Source organism: Musca autumnalis, unplaced genomic scaffold (assembly GCF_047663935.1).
Source record: "Musca autumnalis isolate F117 unplaced genomic scaffold, ASM4766393v1 scaffold_2, whole genome shotgun sequence".
Lineage (NCBI taxonomy): Eukaryota > Metazoa > Arthropoda > Insecta > Diptera > Muscidae > Musca > Musca autumnalis.
In genome coordinates this window covers 199,996,999-200,011,359 of record NW_027411755.1, presented here as the reverse complement: position 1 = coordinate 200,011,359, position 14,361 = coordinate 199,996,999, and the positions used below count along the sequence as shown (strand labels likewise).

Here is a 14,361-nt window from a genome sequence, read left to right as displayed (position 1 = left end):
TGATACTCAATTTAAATAAAATTAGCAAATCAAAACAAGTTTGTAGTTTAAAACATTTTTAATAAAATTTCCTACATTTGAAGGGGACAAAAAATAGAACAAGTTTGTGTTTCCTTGAAAACAAAAAAGAACAGCATAGTCGCTGTCATTGAATAGTTCACATTAAGAGGTTATTAAACTAGCAGTAGGGGAGCTAATTTCAAAATGAATAGACACCATTTGTTTCAAATAAAAAACAAAAAAAGCACCTCAGACAAATAGCAATTTGTCTTTTATTGCATTTAAGAAATAAAACGTCGTTTGTGGCATTTTTGCATTTAAATAGTTCGTTTTATTGTTGTTGTTTCTATTGCATGATTTTCATTATGTTAGATGATAAAAAAAAAATAACTAAAGAGTCAATTTCAAGACAAATACACAAGTAATACCACAATAATTTTAATGTTTGTGAAAGTTGGAGAGAATACCTCATAGTAGTTTCGCGTTCGCAAATCATAAATTATGTTGTCCTTTAAAACAAATAAATACAGAAAATCAATAACAATGTCATCGTAGATCAATAAAAAAAAGCTTAACAAAGAAATGTTTAAATAATAAAGAATGAAAATATAAACGCCCTACAAAAGCTACAGAACAACACAATTTAATACCCTAGACAGACGGCAGAGTTAATTTGCATTAAAAATGTCCTAATTTGAATTAATTTTTCACCCTGACAGACGATAGTATCTGCATTTATGAAACAGCTGTTTGTGTTGTTTGTTTGTACCCAGCAGACCATTTCATGAAGCTTTACAAAAGTTCGTCAAAATATGCGAAACAAATACACTTTCTACCTTTGATCTTTTCACCACGATGAAGCAAAAATAACTTTAATTTATTCGCGATATTTTTGAGTCTTTTTAATATTATAAAAATATTGCAAAACTTTAAAAAAACATTTGAGGAAGATATAACATTCGATAGAATTGGTATGGTGGGTAATGAATTTTTTTGTGAAAATAAAAATTTGAAAAAGAGATTTGTTAGAAGGCGTGAAAAACGATTAGCTGCTATTCTACTCGCGAAAGACCACTACTTATTTTGAAGAAACGCGAAAATTGCTGATTTGCTTTCCCTTTTTATTTTCTTAAACATGGAAATTTGACAAAAGACAATTGATTTTCAACAGCATTGCCATATTGAAATTGCTAAATTCAGTTTAAATTTCCTTTGATTTTGTGCATTAAGAATGTGGATAATGCACGAATTAATTTGAATTAAGACAGTTAATGCAAATTAACGCTGCCGTCTGTCTAGGGTATAAGCCCATTATATATAAGAAGACAACCAATAACTGCGTGACAATATTGTTATTATTTTGCGGAGAGCTAAAATCTCAGCTCACCAACGGTTCATAACGACATATAACAGAGAATGTGTCACCACCCAGACGCTGAGCCAACCACTTATTCTTAACAACAGCCAATTTCAGAGTTTCACAATTAAAGCGGGCATATAGATTTGTGTGCAGGGCCCTTCCCATACCCTCAATGACAAGGAGATCAGTCTCATTTAAGGCATTACACAATTCTTGGGGTAATGTACGCATATCAAGGCATGGTCCTTTCTGGCCATTTCCTTGTATTGTTAAACGTTTATTGGTTCGTGCCTCTTTCATAATGGGACACGTACAATTGCAGTAATCCAATATACTCGACATTTCGGAAATTGTAACATCATTTAGTGAGGGTTCATTATTTGCACAGAGTATTACTTTTGTACCTCTCTTTAACAATTCACGGGCGAAAGGTAAAATTCCAAGAACCACATCTACACCACAATTATCAACAAATATAGCGGCACATTTGTGAACCTCTCCGCCATTGTGTAATCTCTCCAGCCAGTTATCCAAATCATCCATAAGCCATGGTCTCTTTTGTATACGCTCGAGGGCAGCATGTAATCCAAAGGTGTTGTCATTCGAAATGATATTCGTTACAGCCGCGGCGCCCCAGTCAAACATGTTACCAGCTAACACACCTTTCACCAATTCAATCCATCGCTTACGGCTGTCCGTAATACTATCAATTTCGTGTATACGCTCAGCAAACAAACCTAAGGCGACCTCGTTTTCTGACTTCTTTTGTTCCAACCAAGGGTCCGGAAACCCATACAGACGTAAATGTTTATCTATTAGCTCCAACAACTCCCTAATACCAAGAGTTTTATTATTTTCTGCATTTTCTTTGGTATGGCTGCGATATTCTTCCAATTTGCGTAAATAAGTTTCACGGAATTGTTGCGCTCTCTCCACAGCTGTGTCATCTTGTTTTTGTGAATTTTCAGCTTGGCGTGAAAACTTCTTTATCATGTCCTGGAAACATGGAAACCAGTACCGGGCAGCTTCCTCATCGCTATTGAGATCCAAAGTATCGGGATTGTATTTGGAGTTGTCTATTATATTGCAACGCCATTCACACATATTGGCTCTGAAAAATAGCACAAAAACAAACATATGGTTTACGTACTTTACTAGTGTTTGTTTGTGCATGTGATAAATTTGGATTTTGTTTTTGCAACGAATAAATTTATCAACAACACAAGTGCTAATTTAATTAGAATCAAAGACAAAAAAAATTATACTGACCTTTAATTTTTTCCCTTTTGCTTTCGAATTCCTTTCAAGTTAATATTTATTTTTTTTTTCACTTTTAAATTTCCTGGCTTTGTTGACGCCTTCCTCCGCAACCTTGTAAGTCTATTTTGTTTGTAGAAATGCCTTTTCCAATCGCTTTTTTATAGAATTTCAAATCTCGCTAGCATAATGATTGCTACTGTTTTGTACTTGTTGTTGCTTTTTCGTTATCAGTTGCCAAAAATAATTATTTAAATCATAAATTACGGCTGTTACTCCTTTGTTGTGGCTCTCTTTCCTCAACACGACCGAAGAAGGCAGTGATGATGACAATTGTTGTGGTATGTTTGGTTTTTCTGTTGTGGTGAAGTCTGTCTTTTCGTCGCCGTATACGTTGTTTTTGTGGCTAGTTCTGTTCTGCGATAAAACAAAACAAAACCATTAACAAAAAATATAAAATGTCAATAACTTTATGCCAAACACAGCAAAACAAATGTTTTTGTGTTTGTAGTGGTAATTAGAAGTTTTGCGACAACAGCTGATTCACAAATAGGTTTCACTAGATTGGATATTGTGGTTTTGGGTGGGTTCACAACACCACTTTATGATATCAAATTGTATATGAGGTTATCTATATAGACTGTTGTGGTCACAGTTGATATATTACAAAGAAAAATTTAACTAATGTGAACTAATGTGATAAGTAATGACACTATTTTGTATAAAACGCACTTTACACTTTCATTTAAAACAGGAGTTTTGGGTATTTACGTCATTTATTTGATAGATATTCTATGGAATTAACAACTTAAAGGAAGCATTTTATAAGTATCCTTATAGTACGTTTATATATAACCGGATTTAACAAATCCACTGGGTTTCAAATGTCGATTCCTTTGTGTGTACGTCAAATAAATCCTCATAAAGAAGGTTAACCCTGCAAAAGGCTATGATATAAACATGGCCTAAAGGCCTGCGTACATAAGCTGCCTTGCCTGATTGTCTTGCTTTCCTGCTTCATTTCTGACATAATAAAAATAAAAGAATAAAGAAGGCCGAGCAAATTTCGAACTGTGTTGCACTTTTCTTTTCTATTCTTTTATCAGAAGCAAGCAAGGTAATGGGTACTTTACACGGTATGTTTTTTACATATGAGTTGTCACTTCTCCCATACAAAATGTATATGCAAAGTGACAACGGATATCTAGAAAACATATCGTGTAAAGTACCCATAAGCAGGCAAGGCAGCTTATGTACTCACCCCTTAAAGGCCAATACTCGTCCGGCTACTTGACTTAAACACAAAAGCAACAAGTGGGTTTGTTTTCAATACCATTTTTGAGCATTTTATAAAAACGCGAAAAATGAATGAAGTGTCAAGATTTTTCCACATAATCGAGTTGTGGATATGATGAAATGTTTGTTTCAATGCAAAGCTCACGAATTTCTTCCAAACAAATGTTCTAAAAACAGTTTCAAAAAACATTGAATTCGATTGTTTTTAAAATTGTTTGGCATATTATTCAAACAGCACAGACACATACACAGATTGGGTATATTGTTTCGAAGTTTTAGGAACAGTCGAAAGAAAAAATTTAAATTGACTGGAAGCTTTAGCTAACCTTTCTTATTAAACCATGCCCTTTCCAATTTCATGATTTTACTCTTCTATGTCCCGGTCCACACTAGAGTGATTTCATTGAAAAAATTGCATGAAATTATGAGTCTCTAGATCGACGTCCATAGTAGAGTAAAATCATAAAATTGCTGTAGTGGGGAATTCCATGGTATAAGTAAAGAGGTAGATTTAAATGAAAAAAATCTATAGAACCCTTGTTTTTCTTCAATTCCTAAAACTTCAAAATAAAAGCAACAAGTGGGTTTGTTTACAATGTATTTTTTGAGCATTTTATAAAAAAAGCGAAAAATGAATGAAGAGTTAAGTTTTCTCCACATAATCGAGTTGTGAATATGATAAACTGATTGTTTCAATGCAAATCTCACCAATTTCTTCCATACAAATGGTCTAAAAACAATTTTAAAAATCATTGAATTCGATTGTTTTTAAAATTGTTTGGCATATTATTCAAACACCACACACACATACACAGTTTGGTTATATTGTTTTGAAGTTTTAGGCATACTCGAATGAAAAAATTTAAATTGACATAAAGCTTTGGCTAACCTTTCTTATTAAACCATGGGGAATTCGATTTAAGAACACCTAATTTCATGAAATTTTTTAATGAAATTCACGCTAGTGTGGACCGGGACTATGGAACTCGATTTATAGACGCATAATTTCATGTCAAAATTTCAATGAAATTGCTCTAGTGTGACCCGGGACCACAGGATACCAGACAAATTTCTTCGGGCAAAAAATTGTAGGACTGATTTTTCGACATTTGTTTGACGATTTTTTGGCAATGAAGAAAACAATTAATAAGAACAAAAGAAAAAATCTAACGCAGACAAAACAAAATTAAAAACAGTTAAAAACGGTACATACTAGCGTGATTTCATTGAAAAAATTTCATGAAATTAGGCTTTCTGAAATCATGATATTACTCTTCTATGAAACTCGTCTAGTGACGCATAATTTCATTAAATTTTTTTAATGAATTCACTCTAGTGTGGACCGGGACAAAAGAAGAAAATTGAATTTTTATTTGGTTCATAGGCGTTTACACCAAGCAATTTGCCTTCAAATACAACTCTGATTTACTAACACATACATACATTTGTCGCATGGTTTAATAAGAAAGGTTAGCTAAAGCTCTCTGTCAATTTAAATTTTTTCTTTCGACTGTTCCTAAAACGTCAAAACAATATACACAATCTGGGTACGTGTGTGCTGTTTGAATAATATGCCAAACAATTTTAAAAAGAATCGAACTCAATGATTTTTAAAATTGATTTTAGAACATTTGCATGGAAGAAATTTGTCAGCTTTGCATTGAAACAAACATTTTATCATATCCACAAAACCTTGACACATTCATTTTTCGCGTTTTTTATAAAAATGCTCAAAAATGGTATTGTAAACAAACCCACTTGTTGTTTTTTTGTTTACTTATTTTGACGTTTTAGGAATTCAGGAAAAAACAAGGGTTCTAAAGATTATTTTCATTTAAATCTACCTCTTTACTTATACCAAGATTTGTCGGCTGTCTCCCAGCTGTCCATCAGTTTTTCACAGACAGTAGGGTTAAGAACTTTTTGACATTTTTTGTAAAAATGTGTGGGATAGTAATTCAAATGTGTTGAAAACAAAGGAACACGAACAAAAACAAAATATGTGAAGGGAAAACAAAAAGAAATCGACGAGTTTTATTCATAATTTTAGAACTGTTTTTGCAGTTGTCTGGACGCCTACGTCACACAGGCAAGTTTTGGGATTTTGACAATTAAGGCCATGTTTGTATTATAGCCTTTTGCAGGGTTAATCTTCTTAATGAGCATTTATTTGACGTATACGCAAAGAAATTGACATTTGAAACCCGGCGGGCTTGTAAAATCCGGTAATATATAAACGTATGGTCTGTTCCTTTACTTTTGAAAATGGTAAAACCGGCAAAAGTAGCAAAAGTTGCAAACTGCTCCCATATGAATTGTATGGTGTCTGAAGTAAAGGAACGCTTTTCGAGTAAAAAGTGGTAAAACTTTAATGTGCTGTTTATATTAGAGCTTTTTGCAGGGTTAACCTTCTTCATGAAGATTTATTTGAAATATAATCAAAGGAATTGACATTTAAAACCCAGTCGGTTTGTTAAATCCGGTTATATATAAACGGGGTATAAGATTCTTGAACGTAAAGGAACAGAGCTGTAGTATTATACATGAACCATGGTACAATAATACAGGTAGCATTATCAAGCCAGCTGATGGTAACATAATGTGTCAATTGCATTGAATTGATGTCAAATTTTGACATCTTATGTTACCAACAATTGCCGATGCGGCTACCTGTGTATTTGTACCATGACATGAACTCATGGTTTAATAAGAAAGGTTAGCCAAAGCTTTATGTCAATTTAAATTTTTTCATTCGAGTATGCCTAAAACTTCAAAACAATATAACCAAACTGTGTATGTGTGTGTGGTGTTTGAATAATATGCCAAACAATTTTAAAAACAATCGAATTCAATGATTTTTAAAATTGTTTTTAGACCATTTGTATGGAAGAAATTGGTGAGATTTGCATTGAAACAATCAGTTTATCATATTCACAACTCGATTATGTGGAAAAAACTTAACTCTTCATTCATTTTTCGCTTTTTTTATAAAATGCTCAAAAAATACATTGTAAACAAACCCACTTTTTGCTTTTATTTTGAAGTTTTAGGAATTGAAGAAAAACAAGGGTTCTATAGATTTTTTTCATTTAAATCTACCTCTTTACTTATACCATGCATGAACTTAACTGTCCTGTCATGTGTAAACGCAGGGATAGGTTTATATAGCACAAAATGAAATAAATAATGGAAACTGAGAAATGCTTGATATATTTTGTTTAATTATCTCATATTTAGTTATAATAACAATAAATAATACAATTTACAAATTCATTTATATGTGAAAAATAAGGTTACCAATTACTTGATACTGTGTACGCCATCTATGGAGCAATAGTACGCACTAAACATTGACAACAGTAATAAAACACAACCAACTTCACACCAATAACCTTTTCTTTCCGGTTGAATTTTTGACAGATCAACAACTAAAAAATGGTACGAAATAAAAAATCTTAAAAAATTGTGAAAATCTCGGCATAGAATAAAATAAAAATGTGAGAACGGTCCAAAGAATTTATGTTTAAATCAGAATGAAAGCTAATTTTTGAATAAAGAAATAATTAATTGAAAGAATTAAAAATTGTGAAAATATGTTATACTGTGGAGTTTTGTGCGGCTCTAAAACTGATTACCTCTTCATCCTTTACCTTTATAGGCCAAACGCACCAAGAAGGTTGGAATCGTAGGTAAATATGGTACCCGTTATGGTGCTTCCCTACGTAAAATGGTCAAGAAAATGGAAATCACCCAGCACAGCAAATATACCTGCTCGTTCTGCGGCAAGGTAAGTTTGGAAATGTTTGTTTTCTACCTTTTAAAGATAAAATAACTAATTTCTGTTGTTTTCTTTTTGCCATCTAGGATTCCATGAAGCGTGCCTGCGTTGGCATCTGGTCCTGCAAGCGCTGCAAGCGTGTTGTTGCCGGTGGTGCCTGGGTATACTCTACCACTGCTGCTGCTTCCGTACGTTCTGCTGTCCGTCGTCTCCGTGAAACCAAGGAACAATAAACTGTTGATCTCGGTTTAGTGTTTCTTAGTTATGTAGGCGTTATATTTACACTAAAACAAAATAACAAAATTAGTTTTTGTCTAATTTTCTGTGTGCGTAGCCACGATCTGTGCAGTTTTGGTTTATGCGTTTTTACGAATGTTTTCGTACTGGCGTCAGTGGACCAAAACAAAATAAAAATGTGTGAATAAAAAAAAAGAAAATTAAGTTTTTTTTTATAAAAAAAATTTGAGTGAAGTGTTATTATTGTGATTTCAGACTAGCAAAATCCTAAACAAATCTTGGAATGAATAGTGTCTTAACTTTACGCTTAAGTCTCGGATGACGCTAAAATTTTTGTCATAGATAGATCTTGTCTTCCTGATTACGGCAATATATATGTTTTTTTGGCATAAGTTGAATATACGGACCGAATTCGGATCGATGATAAAAAATTCGGTCTGAAGGAAAATGTTGTTCGCGTTAGCCGAGATTTGTTCCTGTCCATAGGAGAAAGTCTTTAATCCCCGGCCGAAAACCGGCTATATATGAAAAAATTTCGATTTAAACTAAACATATCGTCAAAACCAAGTGATTTTTTGAACGTTCGGAGTCTATATCTCGGGAAGTATGGACTTCCTGCCCATAATATATATATTGACGTGATCAGCACTGCAAACCCTATCTGTGGTAAGATCGATCTGAATCCAGCCCAAACATTCAACCTGCTCCAACCGTTAATTATGAACCGATTTAATTGACATGGGCATCATATGAAAATACCCTCGAATGGCACAAGGGGTTCATACCGATAAAACATTAAAAATAACCGATCATGAAGTACATCCAAACACCACCGTTACCTTTCCAACGCGATCCTATTCGCAGCGGTACCTCATATGGAGCCGGAGATATTGGTCTTCAGCTATTTACACATTTCTATAAAAATTGAAATTTTTGCAATATAATGCCATAATAGTGCAATAAAAAAATGAATTCAGTAAAACTTTGGATTGCGTAGCCGGTTTTTGGACATACCCCAGAGGTGAAAACCTTAAGCTTCGGCCGAAGGCTGGCAGTCTAGAAAATTTTAAAGTATATGAAAAACTTGGATGTAGGAAAACTTTGGTTTTTGGACATACCCTAGAGGTGAAAATCTTAAGGCCCGGCCAAAGGCCGGCAGTCTAGAAAAACTTTAAAGTATAGGAAAAACATTGGATCGCCGAGCCGGTTTTTGGACATACCCCAGAGGTGAAAATCTTAAGCCCCGGCCAAAGGCCGGCAGTCTAGAAAAACTTTATGCAACTTTATATGTTTAGACATTTTTTTATAAAATGCCGGTTTTTTGGATTTATCTGTCGAACTGGTTATATGATGGTTATAAACCCGTTACCATTCGATAGGTATTTTCATAAACTTTTATATAATACCCATATCAAGTAATTCGGTTCTACGGCGGTATTTTCTGGGGTCAAATTCAATAAAAGTCAATGGAAAAGGGTACTCGTTGCATTGGTTTGATAGTGGTACCACCCGACGCCTGAATTTAAAATGATAAACTATACAACAAAATATACTTGGGAACAAATCAGGTTTGTGGTCTGATAGCGATACACGATATGAAATTTGTATTGAAGTCCATACTTCCCAAGATATAAGCCAGTCCCAGAAAAACTCCTAATTTATTTTTGTTTTCTTTTGAAAGCGAAAATATAGGTATCATTTTCAAGCTTGTGAAGACTTTATAAAAATAAAAACCATGCATTTTCCTTGTTGGCCGAGATTCGGCCGGAATTTAAAGCCTTTCAATTATGGACAGAGCCCAACACTGGCTACGCGATAAAATTTCTTTAAAAATTATGAGTGTTGGTGGCCGGCATTTGGTCGTGATTTAAAAACTTTGAAGGAACATTCCTAGTTTGACTATAATCGTCCGATCGATTTGAAATTTTCACCATAGATAGATTATGAAAATATAAAATTATGCCGGCGCTCGTAACCGGTCACCCGATTATTTGAACCGAAATTACGGGCATAAAACCGGATATATAACCGGGTTTTCTGGACCGATATGGTATCAAAAGAAAGCTTAGGAAAACACCTATCCAGAAATGTAATATTTCCAGCTGTACATAAACCGGTTACAATTTTAGAGCAAATTTTGGGTACGCGGGCAAAAGTTTCGTTAAAATTGTAAGTTTCCTTTAGTAGGCGGCCTTCGGCCGTGGATTTAAGGCTTTCTCCTATGGACGGGTTCAAATTTAAGCTACTCGGACAACAGTTTAACTCCCTAACCGGGTTTAGCATCCCAACAGAAAATAAATCATTAAAAAGGTGTTATTTTAAGCCTTCATTTGATACCCATTTCAGAAAACCCGGTTATATATCCGGGTTTTTACCCGTGCTTTCGGTTCAAACAATCAGACAACCGGTTATGACCGCCGGTTAAATTTCATATTTTCGTAATCAGGGCATCAAAATCTATCTATGGTAAAAATTTCAGATTTATCCGACAGTTATAGCTAAACTAGGAATAAGCCACTTTGAACTATGGGCAGAGTCCAACACCGGGTACGCGATAAAATTAAGAAAAAAATAAGTTTTCGTGGATACTTACGAACTTTGAAGAGAGCAAGTTGAATGTAGTGGCTGGATTTGAAACTTTTTCCACAATAGGTTTTCAAAAATTAAGGGGTCGATTATCGACAGCAATTATCGTTGAGTGGATTTGTCAGCTGTCAAAATTGCTTTATGTATGGCAACCTTCAACTGAAGTTGCGAATCTCAGTTGACGAATCGGCTACTTTCAGCAACCAGTTTTTTTCAGTTGCAGTGAATATTTTCGAAGGAACAAGAAGTAAAATTGAAAGGAAAAAAAAAAACATTTTTTAACATTTGTTGATTATTTACATGATTAATTTTGTGTATCAAAAATATGGTAAAAAAAATAAAACAACAGTTTGAAATATTAATTGATAAATTGAGTGCAAATCCATCTATACAGCCGACAACACCAGGGAATTTCGTTTTTGAATAAAAACGATTTTTATTTTGTCTTTTTTCCTCCTCCGACAATTTCGAAATTTTGGCACAATTTGTCCGCTATCAAGTGGACAACTTCCTTCAATACGATCGACAACATAGATTGAGCAATGCAATTGCTACAATTGCAATCCAAAAATCCCAATGCAGCGCACACTTTTAAAAGTGGGGGTATTGCTGTTGATCTGTAACTTACTTTGAAGTTTTCCTTTAACGTATCCACAATGTAAACTACGGCATCCTTTTCAGTCGAAAATACTCCTTAAACCTAAAATAATTTAGTGATTATACAAATCTTTCCAACATGAGCTTCAACTTACAGTGCAAATGGCAATTCAAATGGATTCGACTTGTCCCTGATATTTCTTCTAATAGATGTCATGTCCTGTACATTTTCTTCATCATCAAAAAATAATTCCACTGAACTTATCATTTTAAAATAGATTTTTTGGCGAATTGTGCCTTTTGTATTAATGTAGAGTTCACAAGTTTGATAAAACACTGCTCGATAACACGTTTATCGACAACCCAGTTCGGTTGACATCAATAATACAACATTTCATCTCAGTTGTGCTGACAATTGACAACCCAACTCAAGTTTAATGGCAATGGATAATCGATCCCTAATTATTAAGCTCGGCTAGGGTCCAATTTTTTTCCACAGTTAGGTCACTTATCCCTGATCACATATATATGTATATAACACTGATTTATTCTATCGAGAAATGGGCCCCTGAAGCCTGATGTTCCCAACGGATAATGATAATATGGGTACCAAGGCATATTTATACAAGGTAGAAGTGACAATCAGCTGTGTTCTTACTTTTTTGTAAATTTAGTTTTCAAAATGAAATTTGAAACTTCGAAATTTGCTACCATAAAATACTGCTTTTCATCCTAAACGTGTAATAAAAATTACCTACTATAGTTCTGAATGCTTTACATTTTGGTTCATATTTGTTCTATTTTAGAGGATTTTCAATATGTATTTATGTTTTTCCCAAAAAAATTTTGGAACGACCCTATTATTCAATACTTTCTTTGACAATTAATTTTCAATAACAACAATTGGTCTGTTCAGAACTGCAAGAATCTACTAATTTTTACTATTTTTTCCGATAACATAAAGGAAAAAATGCTATCGTAGTAAAAAATAGTAGCTTCTTGCAGGTTCTGGAACAGAGTAAATGTTTGCTCTGTTCCAGAACCTGCAAGAAGCTACTACTTTTTACTACGATAACATTTTTTCCTTTATGTTATCGAAGAAAATAGCAAAATTTAGTAGATTCTTGCAGTTCTGGAACAGATCTGTTGTTTTCGTAATTTTGTTAGTTGTTGTAATTCATGCATATACCTTATATAAATTTGCCTTGTGTCGTAGGTCATTTTTATTACAAATTTCGAAGTTACAATTTTCATGAGTAGACCCTATTACGCTGCAGTTACACATGCCAGTAAATTGGTGCCAATTGAGTACATGTATTATACTCGAAAATGCCGAAAAAGTGTTCGACTGGCATGCAGTTTTCTTGTGTGTTTACACATGCCAGTGCAAGTTCAATTTCAAAATCATTTTAAGCCGCATTAACACACAAAAGTGCATTATATTTCAGATTTAAAACACAATTCACAACATATTTTATTACTTTTTATTTTATTTCGTTTTAAAAAGATTGTTTTCAATCATAAACATAATGAATCTGGTATTGCCGCCTTTTCAATATTGTATAATCCCAGAAGGGAAATTATTTATCAACCTATATTTGCATGAAAAACATTAAAATTATGTCTTTACTAACCACTAATATATTGCAGCTTCCAAGACGTATTATTTGTGTTTCCTAATCTTTTTGAAAATATGCATTAAATCTTTGTATTCTTGAAAGAAACAAAAATGTACATGGATTAAAAAATAGTCTCGGCAACTCTTTTTTCATTTTCGACATATCACTGGCAGCCAGCTCAAAATTTTGCTGGCATGAAAAATCTAGTGCCAGTGGAGTCGACAATTCAAAAAATGTAATTGTGGTAGTAAAATATTTGGTTTGTTCCAGTACTGCAAGAATCTACTAATTTTTAATATTTTTTCCGATAACATAAAGGAAAAAATGTTATCGTAGTAAAAAATAGTAGATTCTTGCAGGTTCTGGAACAGAGCAATTGTGTATGTATTGAATTCTTCGAACTGTCACTGGCATGTGTAAAGGTTGGGTTACATTTTGAAAAACAAATTTACCAAAAAAAGTAAAAATACAGCTGATTGTCACATTTAACTTCTATAAATGTGTCTCCCACCACTCATGCTTTGTGTCATGGCAGCTATAATACAGTGCGTCACCTTTAGGTGTTGTTGTGACGCCTTTCCCAATACATCGTATTTCCTGTATGGCAGTAATATCGGCCTTGTACTTTTCAAGTACATCAGCCAATCCGTAAACTGCACCTTCTCTGTAAAGAGTGCGAACATTCCAGGAACAGATTCACAGATCATGGTCCTCAAAACGTTTGCGGTGGTCGTCAATTTTAAAGGGGTTTGTTTTTCTTTTCTTTCGTTTTTTTATAGTAGGCTGCATTTTTCTAGGGGAGGGTTACTAAACCGTTGCCCAAACCCAAGTTTTTAATGTTCTTATGGGTGAACGCAAGGTACATATTAGCACGAGTGTTAAAGGCAGCTCCCCAGGTGACACCACGGGGAGGTCAGTGTCCGCTTGAGATGAGGCAGGGACCAAGATAAATCCTGGGGCCTAATTACGTGATTCGATATCGAGTTGTTTCGACCCGAGTACTCAAAGTTGGGATGACAACATTCGTTATCGAGTAAAATTATCGAGAAATTGAGCATAAATTTGCGAGTAATTTCTCGCAGCCAAATGGCCTATCGTAAACAAACGAAATGAAAGATTTCTTATTGTATTTTTGTTTAAAATGTAAAAAATTTTGTTTATTGGCGGTTTATAGAGGAAAAATGATATTAGTAAATAATTGTGAGCATTCTTTACACAAAATAACAAGAGAAATTGGGAAAAGTCCTTTTCAGTCGTTTTGAGAAATTGTGATAAAATTAGAATTAAAATAAATACATATGCATGCTATCATTAACCAAAAATTAGTGTTTGCAGTCGTTAAAATACAAGTTGAAAAAATATGAATTTCTGCAAAACAAAAAATTATTTAATATTAATAGCCTTCACTTTATAAGTGAGCAACTTTTAATAAAGTGCATTTTAAACAGTTCATCCCCCGTTGTTTACCAAAGGAAATACTCTCTCAGAGAGGCTAAGTCAAAACACCCACCAAATTCTCTCATTTATTTTGAGAGAGAATTATTAAGGTAGATGTATTAGCAAACTGTAACAAGAATGTCAAAACAATTTTGCAAACATTACTAATTTTCATATTTTCTTAGCACAACTTC

At 33.7% G+C, this 14,361-nt stretch overlaps 2 protein-coding genes across 3 annotated transcripts; one reads left to right on the top strand and one right to left on the bottom strand.

Annotated features, from left to right (window-relative positions):
- Positions 1-308: 308 nt before the first annotated feature.
- Positions 309-3,169, bottom strand: LOC141395120 (4'-phosphopantetheine phosphatase). 2 transcript variants are annotated; one of them, XR_012410542.1, is made up of 3 exons: positions 2,630-3,169; positions 1,309-2,471; positions 309-651 (listed from the first exon to the last, which is right to left on the bottom strand). XR_012410542.1 is itself a non-coding variant. In XM_073970575.1 (2 exons), exon 2 carries the CDS (start codon positions 2,462-2,464, stop codon positions 1,379-1,381), a length of 1,086 nt encoding a protein of 361 aa, XP_073826676.1. In that variant the 5' UTR covers positions 2,465-2,471; positions 2,630-3,169; the 3' UTR covers positions 309-1,378. The 2 variants fall into 2 exon arrangements, 1 of the variants encoding a protein (XP_073826676.1); XM_073970575.1 differs by having other exon boundaries at positions 309-2,471.
- A 4,047-nt stretch (positions 3,170-7,216) lies between these two features.
- On the top strand, positions 7,217-8,128 carry RpL37A (ribosomal protein L37A). The gene is made up of 3 exons (XM_073966272.1): positions 7,217-7,351; positions 7,572-7,700; positions 7,778-8,128. Exons 1-3 carry the CDS (start codon positions 7,349-7,351, stop codon positions 7,922-7,924), a joined length of 279 nt encoding a protein of 92 aa, XP_073822373.1. The 5' UTR covers positions 7,217-7,348; the 3' UTR covers positions 7,925-8,128.
- The last annotated feature ends 6,233 nt before the right edge of the window (positions 8,129-14,361 follow it).